Genomic DNA, 13,390 nt, shown 5'->3' with positions numbered 1-13,390 from the left:
GACAGGCCATAACATGGAAAATATCTTTAGTGACATGGTTTTTTTTAAAAATATTTCTTACATGAAGACTTTTGGAACTTCCAGATGGTATGAGATTTGTCGGTTGGTAGCATTTCCTAGGCTTACTGGATGGAGAGGTACCAGCCCAAAAGTCAATTGATATTTTTTGCCATCAGGCCACTCTTCTAATTTCTCAGGTTTCCCTGGTGGCTCAGATGGTAAAGAATCTGTCTACAATGCAGGAGACCCAGTTTCAATCCCTGGGTCAGGAAGATCCCCAGAGAAGAGAATATCACCCCACTCCAGTATTCTTGCCTGAAGAATTCCATGGGCAGAGGAGCCTGGTGGGCTGCAGTTCATGTGGTCACAAAGAGCCAGACACGACTGAGTGACTTTCACTTGCTAACCCACCCTTCTAATTTTTCAGAAGTGTCTGAAAAAATGAACTTTTAATCAAATGTATGCACATTGGTGACTTTTGAGGGAGAAGAGTAGAGCTTCTAAAAGAAAGTCATGTGGAATACAGATTATACAGTGTTTCTCCATAAACTGTGTGTGCATGCATGCTCAGTGGTGTCCGATTCTTTGCAACCCCATGGGTTGTGGCCTACCAGGTTCCTCTGTCCATGGGATTCTCCAGGCAAGAATACTGGAGCAGGTTGCCATCTCCTACTCCAGGGGATCTCCTTGACCTAGGGATCGAACCCATGTCTCTTGCATTTGCTGCATTGGCAAGTGGATTCTTTACTGCTGCACCACCTGGGAAACGCCATACTTTATTTATTTATGGGAAAATCTGAACAAAATTTTTTCCAAACCAGTTTAATAATATTTGCTCTCAAAATGGAGGTGAGGCCATGAAATTTTGGTTATATTGCTTCACACAAAGTGTAGATCTCATCAAACACCTAATGATACCGTAATTTTCAAATGTTTTGATTAGGTAAGCATCAGTACTGTTGTAGCAATGTAACTGTCAGGTGAGTGCATGCTCCTTGGTTCTGTCTCATCACAACAAAGATTTGGAGCGATGGACATTAAAACCCTCGGCATGTCACAGCTCTTGGGTCTTGGACAGACCATGTTATAGCTCTCAGGTCTCAAACAGACCGTGTTATAGCTCTTAGACAAATCAGTGTTACAGCTCTGTGTTACAGCTCTATTTTACTTAGAAAGTAGCAGGAGAATCCATCCTCCAGGCATGAGGGTATGCCGACCCAAAGTCACGAACCAGCATGCAGGAGAGAGAGAGAGAGACTCCTGGCCCTTTGGCTCCTCTTTTTATATGTTTTTTTTTTTTTTTTTTCTCCCCCTGGGCCTGCCCCATGTAAATTGGGCTAGCCAGGAGTGTTGTATTTTCTACCTGAGGTCCTCACTCTGGCCCTCAGACCTTCCTTTGTTCTATTTTCGTGGATTTTCCCTTCCTTATCTTTTAGCCACCACCATCCAGACTCCTGTTTCTTATTCTAACTACCTAACTTTCCCCCCTCAAGAGATGGGAGGCCCAATTCTTTGTGAATAGGGGCGTCGAGACCTTTCTGGCTACTTTCTGCTAAACTGGGACAGCGAGGGGCACTGGGCCTCCCCCTCTTGCTAGTCTCAGGCCTCAGAGTCCTTATAGTGGTGTCCATCTAAGGGTGAGTGATATTTTCCATGATCAGCTGTAGTTTTTTTATCTTTGTTGAACTGGCACTACATGTTGCAGCTCGTTGACCTGGACAGAGACAAAACAGTTTAGACAATTGATAATACATGGAGCAATCATAAGCAGCATCAATATGGCATAACAAGGACTAGTAGGGGCATTAGCCAACTCCAAATTCCCATCGCCAGTGTGGCTCAAGTCCCTCCCTGTTCAGGGATCAGAGTATCTATCTCCTGTATGTTTTGGAGTACAATCTCTGCCAAGCTGTGTTGGCTCTTTAGAGCTATCCTGAGAAATCTTATCTCCAGAAACCAGATTTTGGAGGTGTTCATTAGAATGGCACTTATTTGTGGTCCTGAATAGGTATCTGAGATCTCCCAGGGGCTCACAGGTGTATTGAGTGTCCTCTTCTGTTTTCTTCCACGGCTTGACTCGTGAGTAGTGAATCCAGGAATTGGGTCCTGGTACCTTGACCGCTGTGGGAGTAGAAAGTATTATAGGGTAGGGGCCCTTCCATGTGGGCTGGAGTTGAGCCTTTGGGGACCCATCTTTCCAGACTTTAGTTAGGACTTGAGTCCCTGGAGCATATAGTGGTGACTCCTTAGAATCTTTTGGGTCCTGGTTCACACCCAACAAGCTTATATCCTGTTGGAATTGTCCAATGGCCATGGTATAAGACTGGAGGGTCTGAACCTCTGGATCTAGGAAGAGGTCACTGACATAAACAAAAGGTCTCCCATAAGGACTAAGACCAACCTGTTCCTTAGGGGCAATACAGGTGTGGAGGAGAGCTATTGGTAAAGCCTCCTTCCATCCCAGGGAGGTTTCCTGGGTTATCTTTTTAATCACTGCTTTCAAGAATTGGTTAGCTCTTTCTACTGTTCCTGAAGACTGAGGCCTACAGGCACAATGGAGATAATAAGTAATGCCCAATGTTTTAGAGACCCCTTGGGTGACCTTAGAAGTAAATGATGTCCCATTGTCATATTGTAATGACCTAGGCAGACCAAATCTTGGAATGGTTTCATGGAGCAGTTTTTTACCACCTCCTCAGCCTTCTCAATCTGGATGGGAAAGCCTTCAATCTATCCTGTGAATGTATCTATCATGACTAATAGGTATTTATACCCTTGAGAAACTGGCATCTGGGTGAAGTCCATCTGCCAGTCCTCCCCTGGATAGGCCCCGAGTCGTTGTATGGGCTGGGCCAGCTTTGGTCTTTGAGCTCCTTGGGGATTGTTTAATTGGCAAGTGGGACAGGAGGAGACCACTTGCCTTATAGTTGTTTGGAGGCTTGTTCCTCTGAAAGACCTTTCTAGTAATCTTTGGAGGGCCTTTCCGCCTTAATGAATGGTAGCATGTAAAGAGTTAACCAACTTCCATTGGAGGTTCCCAGGCAGAAAAAGGAGTCCCTCCTTTTGGAACCACCCCATGTGATCTTCTTGAAAGCCCTCACTCTTAGCTTTAGGAGTCTCACCTTCAGTATATGAAGGAGTTTCTGGCAAATTAGTCTGTGGAACTAAGGTGGCAACCCCTATCAGGTCATTGTTCTGTAATACTGCTCTCTTAGCTGCCTGATCAGCTGCTTGGTTCCCTTATGTCACTTCTGTGCTCCCTTTTTGGTGTCCTTTATGGTGGGAGACTGAAACCTCAGTGGGCAGATGGACTGCCTCTAAGAGTCTAAGGATTTGATCACCATATTTGATTGGGGACCCTCGGGTGGTCAAGTGGCCCCTTTCTTTCCAAATAGCAGCATGTGCATATACCACCAGAAAGGCATACTTGGAGTCAGTGTAAATGGCTATTCTTTTTCCCTTTCCCAACACTAAAGCTTGAGTCAGGGCTATGAGCTCAGCTAATTGGGCTGAAGTACCTGATGGCAGAGGCTTAACCTCTATGATCTCAAAATTGGAGACTGCTGCATATCTGGCTCTTCTTTTTCCATCTAAGACAAAGCTGCTTCCATCAGTGTACCAGATTTCCTCAGGGTTGGTCAGAGGATCTTCCAACAATCCCTCTCGGGGTTTTTGTCCAGTGGTCCAAGGTTTTTAGACAAGAGTGAGAGGGGAGAGAGCCTTCGGGGGTAGGCAGGAGGGTGATTGGGTTAAGAACCTTACAAGGGGATATAGTGAGACCTGGATTTTCCATCAGCATTACTTGATATCTGAGGATTCTTTGATCGGACATCCATAAGTGGCCTCCCCCATTTAGGAGTTGTTTTACTTGGTAGCTGGTAAAAATAGTTAGTTTGCCCCCAAAGGAGAGTCTTAAAGCATCTTTTATCATTATTGCAATAGCTGCAAGATTTCGAAGGCAGTGGGGGCCAGTCTCGGGCGGTTGTATCGAGCCTTTTGGATAAGTAATATACAGGCTGGGGCTCAGATCCCAACCTTTGAGTTAACACTCCCAAGCTATTCCCTCTCTTTCATGGACATAAAGTTGGAATGCTTCTTCTGGGTCTGGCAACCTCAAGGCAGGTGCCTGAGTTAAGGCCTATTTTAGTGTATCCTCTGCCTTCTTTTGAGGAGTTCCCCACATCAGTGGGATTGAATCATCCCGTTCCTTTAAGCTTTCATATAAGGGCTGGGCAGTTAGACCATAGTAGGGTATCCAGATTCTACAATACCCAGTTAGCCCTGGGAAAGCTCGCAATTGTTTTTGAGTCGTGGGGGAGGGCAACTGGAGGATTCCTTGTACCCGATTAGAGGACAGCCGCCTGGACCCATCTGTAATCTGAACTCCCAGGTAAGTGACCTTTGTCTCGACCATCTGTGTCTTAGCATGGGAGACTTTATATCCTCTTTCTGCCAAAAAGTTTAGAACCTGAATTGCATGTTGTTGGGCATTTTTCTCATCTGGAGAGCAGATTAGTAGGTCATCTACATATTGTAATATTTTCCCATTAGGTCCCAGGTCCAGATCTAGGAGATCCCGGCTAAGGGCCTGTCCAAATAAGTGGGGGCTATCTCTGAACCCCTGAGGTAATACTGTCCAAGTCATCTGTTGGTGTTTTTCTCCTGGGGCCTCCCACTCAAAGGCAAAAATATATTGGGATTCTTTAGCCAGTGGTATGCAAAAAAAAAAAAAAATGCATCTTTGAGATCCAAGACTGTAAACCTCTTGGCACTGGGTGGGTTTTTTCCCAAGATTACATAGGGATTGGGTACTGTGGGATGGAGGGGGACCGCAGCTTCATTGATGATCCAGAGATCTTGAACCATTTACCAGGTTCCATCCTTTTTCTTTACTGAGAGGATTTACATGATGAACTGGTGGGGACCAATAGCCCACAAGCAAGGAATTTATTTATTAAAGACTGTAGTCCCCCCCCCCCCCCAAAAAAAAAGACTGTAGTCCCTCCCAAGCCTCTCTTATGAGGGGATATTATTTCTGGTTAGGAAACCAAGTGGGATCTTGGAGGACAATGATGACTGGTTGAGCTTGGTGGACTTGTCCAGGAATCCCCTGGTCCCACACCTGGGGTTTAATTTTGTCCTCCCATAGTTTTTGGTCCCTCTCTTTTGGAGAAGGTGTAATGGGTTCTTCAGTAGTAAACAGAAGCTCTAGGGCTCTAGGGTCTGAAAAGCTTCCCATCACAAGGGTGGTCCCCAGTCTAGTGATCTCTTCCCAACAAGGGAGTAGGACACTCAGGGACCACCAGAAACTGGTGGGAAAATATTTGTCCATCCCAGCAACAAATAAGTGCTTAGGTGAATCTTTTAGTACTTGCTTTTCCTGTAGCACCCAAAATGGTACAGGTTTGGGAGGAGAAGTCTCCAGAGTAGGAGATCAAGACAGAGTAAGTAGCCCCCGTGTCAACCAAGAAATTCTCAGACATACCTGCCACATCCAGTTGCACCCTTGGCTCCAGCCCCGTGATGGTTATCTGTGACAGGCGGGCTGGCTGGAGCGGGCCACTTCAGTCCTGTTGAACCATCATGAGGGAAGGCTTTGTGCTTGACCTTGAGGCTCTTGGGCCCCCAGGGCAGAGTGCCGCCCAATGTCCCCAGTTGATGGCATTTGTAGCAAGCCGTTTTAGGAGACTTGTCATGGTTTGGACACTCTATGGCCCAATGCCCTGCCTGTCTACAGATTAGGCATTTGACTCACGCCTTGTCCTTCAAGGACTCAGGATTTGCCATAGTGCTTCCCTGGAGGGTGGCCAGCATCTGGGCATGCCTTGTCTCTTTCCTTCTCTGCCTCTCCTGGGCCTTGGCCTCCTTCTCCTGTTCTCTGTTATAAAGGTATTGGTGGCTGTCTGGACCATCTCATCTAAAGAGGAAGCAAGGTCTTGTTGCTGTAGCTGTTGTAACTGAATTCTGATAGCTGATGCACATTGGGACAGGAATTTGTCCTTTAAAATCACCTGTCCCTCGTAAGAGTCTAAGTCCAGATTAGTAAACTTTTGGAGGCCTCTTTTAGTCTTTTCAGAAAGGCAATGGGGTTCTCATTGGGCTCCTGAGTTATTGCTGAGACTGGGCACAGTCCCACAAGTAATAGGCTTCCTTTTATTTCCATGGGTGGACTTTCATACGGGTGAAGCTTATCCTACCCAGTACTGCTGCAACCTGAGAGCCAGGTGTCTCTGGGTCAGGGTGCAGATCACCAGGCAGGCTGAGGCATGACAACTTCCTGAAGCTCGAATCCCCAGGCAGGTTGAGGCATGACGGCCTCCCAAGAATTGGGTCCCTGGGCAGGTCGAGGTGTGACGACCTCCTGGGACCCCTGGACCGGCAGATCCCCAAGCAGGTTGAGGCGTGACAACCTTTCAAGGACCAGATCCTTAGGCATGTCAAGGCAGGTTGACCTCCTGGGACCCCCAGACTAGAGTTGGGCATCCACAAGACCTCCAGCATGACCAGTGCTGGGTAGGATTAAGGGGTTGTAATCTTAACTCATTGCTGGTTTGTCCACCATGGATGGGAATAGATTTCATGATGTAAAGCAATCCAAGCCTGTGCCCTGAGACTGGGAAACAGTGTAACAGTCATAAGCCTTATCCTCTTACTGCTCTAAGGGATTGCAAGTCACTGATTTCCTCACCTAGTCCTCCATAAGAGCAGGTTAGGGTGTCTCCAATGGTAAACATTTTGTTGTCATAGGCCCACTTTAGGTAATAACAGTAGTGACAAAGGAGTGGGTTATCTGGTCCTGTTAGGAGCATTAAGGTATTTTAAATAATAGGCTGGGTGGAGCAGTGTTGCCTACAAGGGGGCAGGGTCCCTTGTAGGAGTTAGTAATTGTAGGAGTTAGATTGTAGGAATTAGTAATTGGCTCAAGAACAAATTGGTAAGAGGCAACAGACCAGATGTTCCATAAAAGTGAAGTGGAGACTTGGTCCAGGGGTATGTTTGTAACTTTGGGAGAAGGGTGGTAAGGGTTTGGGCCCAAATGGCCTGCAGAGCTAACTCCCAAAGTGGCAAATGGTATCCCTGGGAGCCCAATTGCCTTTGAAGGGATGCCAACTGATGGACTTCTAGCAGACATTTTGTGCCCTTCGCCCACCCTAGCGGGTTCACTGAGAGATGCTGTTGTTGCACATATTGTAGGAAACATGGAGGATGAAGGGCTGAATATCTAGAGGGATTGGATATTATACAGTATTTCCCTTCCAAGGGCCAGCTATTTTCTGGTTGTCCCTCCAGAAGATTGTAGAGGCAACATTGTGGTCCCGGATGGGGCTGAGGAAAAGAGCATGAAACAGGAGGGAAGGGGGCAGGGCACAGCCTTTGGAAGAATGACATAGCACAAGGGCATAACGTAAATCAATTGAAATCAGTTGGGTCCAAGATGACAAGTCAAATTCAAGTAAACCTTAATCCCCAATCTGTAAGGCCAAAGACACACCCAGAGGTGGCAGGACAGCTCTAAGGCACTGTCAAAAGACAAAGGAGTGGGTGGTTCCCCAATGGCTGCATATGAATTCACCCTGCTAGCAAAACTTAGGCAGGTTGCATTCCATGGCCAAGCCCTTGCCCTCTGCAATGGCCCACACGGCAGAGTGCACTTCTCTCTGAATCCTAACAAATCTATCTCTTACCTGTAGCATTGTCTCTCACTGAATTTTTGCAATGAGACATCAGAACCTGAGCTTCATGGGTTTTGGCCAGGCTCGAGTCCCGGGAGAGAGCTGAAGGACAGCAGGAAAAAGCAGTGGGAAAAACATGCCAAGGACTCCCCTTCATAGCCTGCTGGAAAATCTGCTAAATACCTGGCCTGTGCTCAGTTTTCATTGGCCTGATCCTCGGCACAAGGAAGATTAAGGACAGAAGAACCCCTACCGGCTTGGATAACAGCTACTGGGGTTCAGCAGATAGTGCCTTTAGGACATACCAAGGAGTAGCCTCTCCAGAGTCCCTTGATTGCGCCCACTGCCACCCGCCTGTTCCCGGGGGCATTTGAGGAAACAAGAAATGAGAGATTGTAAAGGAATTAAGATTTTGTTAGGCATGTCCCTCCAGCCACAGGAGCGAGGACCTCCTACCTTAACCAGAGGTCTTCTGGAATCTGAGGCTGAGCGGCGTGAGCTTTCTGCTGAGTTCGTTTTTCGCTGTCCCGGTTTCCAGCACCATGGGCCTGTTGTCACTTCCCCGGCACTGGGTTTTCTTCGTGTTCCGCTTCAACCACTGGAGCTTCGCAGTTGGGCTCCTGCTGCGCTTGGCCTCCTCCTCGCAGGGGCGCGCTGAGGTTGTTTCAGCCAGGTTAAACCCGAGTCAGCCACCATAGATGTCAGGCGAGTGTATGCTCCTCAGTTCTGTCTCGTCACAACAAAGATTTGGAGTGACGGGCATTAAAACCCTTGGCGCCTCACAGCTCTCAGGTCTTGGACAGACCGTGTTATAGCTCTCAGGTCTCAAACAGACCGTGTTATAGCTCTTAGACAAATCAGTGTTACAGCTTCATGTTACAGCTCTATTTTATTTAGAAAATAACAGGAGAATCCATCCTTGAGGTCATGCTGACCCAAAGACACGAACCAGCATGTGGGAGAGAGAGAGAGAGACCCCCGGCCCTTTGTCTCCTCTTTTTATATGTTTTTTCTCCCGCTGGGCTTGCCCTGTGTAAACTGGGCTAGCCAGGAGTATTGTTTGTTCTACCTGAGGTCCTCACTCCAGTCCATGAGCCTTCCTTTGTTCTATGGACCTTCCTTTGTTCTATTTTCGTGGGCTTTTCCGTTCCTTATCTTTTAGCCACCACCATTCTGGACTCCTGTTTCCTATTCTAACTACCTAACATAACCAAGATGGCATACACTTTTCACAGATAACTCTGAAATTAAGCATTTTTAAGAGTTGTTTAGATCTTAAATGAGAGGATGATTAAGCCCAGTGGAAACTGACTTGAGGGCCCCTTGGGAAAATCCCAGCAAACCTGCAGGGAGCCCTCTCACTCCCAGAAGGAGGGAGACTTTCATTCTGGCAAAGCATCCATCACTTTTATGGAGTTAGATCTGAGGAGAGGGGTGGTCTCATGGTTCTGGTGAAGGTCAGTTCCTCTCTAAGACATCAGATCAAGTTCTCGGGTGCATGTGAGTAACAGTGCCCTCCCTCCTGGACCCGGCAGATAATGACAGTAAGATCAACTTCCCTGGTGATCCAGTGAAGGAAGACTTCACTTGCCGCCCCCCCCCCCCAAAAAAAAAGACTTCACCTTCCAATGCATGGGATGTAGGTTCCATCCGTGGTCAGGGAGGTAGGATGCCACATGCTTCATGGCCAAAAGGCCAAAATGTAAATATTGCAACAAATTCAATAACAACTTTAAAAATGGACCGCATAAAAAAGAATCTTCAAAAAATAAAAGGTCAGCTGGAGATGACTTGTTTCTGAGCGACTAACCAGATGTTTCTGTCCTGCATATTTCAGTCAGTTCTAGAGCCTGAGGTCTAGGCAAGGGTGCAGCTACCAGAAGGAATTTTTTAAGTGGCCTTAAAAAGTGAAGTCGCTCAGTCGTGTCTGACTCTTTGTGACCCCATGGACTGTAGCCTGCCAGGCTCCTCCATCTATGGAATTTTCCAGGCAAGAGCACTGGAGTGGGTTGCCATTTCCTTCTCCAGGGGATCTTCCCGACCCAGGGATTGAACCCAGGTCTCACGCATTGCAGGCATACGCTTTACAGTCCGAACCACCAGGGAAGCCCCCATAGTTAAGTGGCCTTAGCTAAGTTTAAACACATATTGTATGGAGAACAAAGCTGATTATCACTTGAAGCGGCTGCTACAGGGAATCTCAAAATATGTGACCCAGGAGAGCTACCAGTGATGTAGAGACATCAGCTAAAGATCAGATCACCAACCACAGCAACAGTAAGGTGTTTGTTGTGGTTTTATCTTGCCCCATTTTTCTGGGGGGAAAAATCAAGTGTGTGTGTGTGTGTGTGTGTGTGTGTGTGTGTGTGTGCACGTGCATGTGTGGATTGTGCAGGAGGAAGTAAATAGGAAGAAAGCTTATGTAAAACTCTAGGATGAGTGGAAATTGTCAGGATTCTTCTAGAACAACACTATCCATTGAGCCTTGTCCTCAATTCATGACAATGAGTTGTTATTTCAATGACAATGTTTGCTTCATTGTAGTAAGATTTGACAATTAAAAGCACATACTGTGAGAACAGAGAGCCATAGGAAATCTTAGAACTCACATTATGGACAATAAGTTCATTGTGGGAAATTTTTGCCAATCCACATATTCATCTTATAAATTTATATTTCATTATTTTTCCATGAGGTAACTTCTTCAATCAGCTTTATGAGTAGCAACAAAATGCCTGTTAAAAATCAAGTGACTGAATTTAGTTTTGTTACAGTGCTAAATGTTGGTTAAAATATTCTTTGGTGTGGCATGACCTGCTCTTGCAACTGCATGTAGTTTAATGCCTGCAGCTAGGAATCACTCACTCCTAAACCTTTTGTTATAAAAGCACCATTTTGGATTGTTAGTGTAATGCAAATATTTCTTTGAAATGTAGGTTGTTTTCCAGTCTCAGTATTATCACAGAGCTCACCCACCCAGCCAACATGAGATTCATGCAATTCAGAGCCAAAGACTGTTACTCTCTTGCTCTTTCAAAGCTGGAAAAGGTAAGTCACCACATGATCAAGTAAGTTGCATTTAACTGTTTGGATTGAAAGACTAACTTGGGAAATTTTTACATGTAGAAAGAAATGTCATGAAATATTAAAAATAAAAATGCTATTTTGAATTCTTCTATGGGGGCTAAAATCTTAATTTATAAGATTTTTAAAGTATATATTGATGGATTTGAACCATTGATATCACAAGTGAACATGATGGAAATATCTCATTCTGGCATCATTGATCACCAATTGAAAGCATGATTTATGACAGAATTAAATGCACCTGGAAGATATACATACACACACACACACACACATTATGTCTATTATTGATAATATCATTAGTGCTATGTCAAGATATCTATATTTGCAGTTTTCAAAAATCCTTTAAATCTTAGAAAACCCATGGGCTTTGTTTAAAGTCAGTCCCCAAATGAGATAATCTGAGATACAATCTGAGACAAAGTCAAGTTTATTGCTTAGGTAAGTAAGGGAACCCTGAATACTCTTTGGAAGGACTGATACTGAAGCTGAAGCTCCAATATTTTGCCCACTTGATGGGAACAGCTAACTCATTGGAAAAGACCCTGATGCTGGGAAAGATTGAAGGCAGCAGAAGAGGGCAACAGAGGATGAGATGGCATCAGAGGATGAGAGGTTGGATAGCATCACCGATCCAATGAACATAAACTTGGGCAAACTCTGGGAGATAGTAGGGAACAGGGAAGTCTGGTGTGCTGCAGTCCATGGGATTGCAAAGAATTGGACATGACTTGGCGACTGAACAGCAAAGTAAGGGAACTGTCACCTCAGGAGAGTTGTTTTTGTTTTGTTTATAAATATTTATTAAAATTGAAAGTTGTTTGCTCTTCTGTCCCCTGAGCATCCATCCAGCTGCCTATCAACTGCTAAGATGCATGGCTGCTGTCATAAATGACCTTGAAATTGTCAGGATAACCGATCATCTGTCTTTACTTAAAACCCCTTGAAACTTGCCTTGTGGTCAGCACCTCTCTTCACACTGTTATGTAAAAGGTGTCCAAAATTTGTGCCCCGAGTGAACCATCCATGGGTAAAAAGTATGTGCTGTGTGCTAAGTTGCTTCATCATGTCCGACTCTTTGTGACCCTATGGACTCTAGCCCACCAGACTCCTCTGTTCGTGGGATTCTCCAGGTAAGAATACTGGAGTGGGTTCCATGCTTTCCTCCAGGGGATCTTCCTGACCCAGGGATGGAACCCACGTCTCTTACATCTCTTGCATTGGCAGACCAGTTCTTTACCACTAGTGCCACTTGGGAAGTCCTAAAAAACCTATACCTGTGATCAAATAAACACTGGCCCTGACATGTCAAAGACTCAAAAGCCACCTGAGAAGAGTGGTTTTAAAATAGCCAAAGATAGATTTTCTCAGCACAAATCTAAATATGCCTGAAATCAGAGAGAGCTAATTAAGACTCAAGAGAGCCTTGTAGTGAGAGAAGGAAGGTCAAAGTCTATCAAGAACTGACATTTTATCGAATGAGGCTCTTTCCAGGTGGGGACTTATTAGGATTGTGAGAATATGAGAATAATGATAAGGGAGACGGTGGCGTTATTGCACAGTCATGTTATGGGGATGGAAAGGCATGGTTTTCATCCTCAGTGTCCAGGTTGCCTGTTGAGATAAACGGATTTTGCATTCAATGTGTACTTAACACTAGCATGCTGGGAGAATTTGATGTAAGAGAAAAAATAAGATCCAGTCTTATACATGTGAAAATGTGTCAAATCTATGCCATCTTCATTATTTGTAATAATATAAGGTAGAGAGAAGGATGACTTATTTATTTATTTATTTTGGTTAGTTTTTTTCTTTTACTTTATTTCAATTCCCTGTTATGCCAGGCACTGTCTTGATCCCTGGGTGACATACAGTCGAGTGAGGGGGTCTTCTATGTTCTTGTCTGGTGATTTCCATCTTCATTGCCGGTCACATACATTATGTTAGTAGAGTCTTAGCACTGCTTCTTTATAAGCACAGTTACACTGCTATTAAAGACTGCTTCCATATGAGGAAACTGAGTTTAAGACAGACTAAATCACATTTTTTTTTTCAAGATCAGATAGCTATCAATGTTGTCGAACCCAATCGGTGAGCCAGAGGCACAGTGTGACCAAAGGAACAGAAAGGTCTGAGTTTGGAGTGGAGAAAGTTTTACTGCAGGGCCATGCAGGAGAAAGGGGAGGCTCCTGCCCTAAAGACCTGAACTCTCTGATGGTTTTCTGGGAAGACTTTTTATAGGCAAAATTGGGAGGGGGACTGCAGGCTGTGTAACTCTCCTCTGATTCGTTGGAGGCTGTGTTCCAGGAATCTCAATGATCAGCTTTCTGGTTCCAACCAGTCTGGAGTCCAGGAGCTTTCGCTAAGTCTGAAGTTGCTGTCCTCCACTAAAGTGGGGGCCTTAGTTCCTATGAAACTCAGAGATGTGGATCAGATTGTATGCACATCCCCCAAGGAGGAACCCAGACCCGAACCCATAACTGTACTATCATTTCCTTTCCTTTCTTTATTGAAGTATAGTTGATATACAGTATGGTGTTTCATATTTTTTAAGGTTTATACAAACTAGTGAATATGAAAAAAAAGAACACTAATAGATATGCAGAAGAAACTAGTGGCTGCCAGTGGGG

General features: G+C 45.1%; 1 protein-coding gene across 4 annotated transcripts in view; it reads left to right on the top strand.

Annotated features, from left to right (window-relative positions):
• The window catches only part of KCNT2 (potassium sodium-activated channel subfamily T member 2), a 426,098-nt gene that overhangs the window by 349,420 nt on the left and 63,288 nt on the right, over window positions 1–13,390 (top strand). For all 4 annotated transcript variants that reach the window (XM_043485980.1, XM_043485984.1, XM_043485982.1 and 1 more), the window contains one exon: window positions 10,610–10,721. In XM_043485980.1, the coding sequence (XP_043341915.1) occupies window positions 10,610–10,721 (112 nt within the window). The remainder of the gene's footprint in view (window positions 1–10,609; window positions 10,722–13,390) is intronic.

The sequence above is a fragment of the Cervus canadensis genome, chromosome 13 (genome assembly GCF_019320065.1).
Source record: "Cervus canadensis isolate Bull #8, Minnesota chromosome 13, ASM1932006v1, whole genome shotgun sequence".
NCBI classification, from domain to species: Eukaryota; Metazoa; Chordata; class Mammalia; order Artiodactyla; family Cervidae; genus Cervus; species Cervus canadensis.
This window is presented reverse-complemented; position numbering and strand designations above follow the sequence as displayed.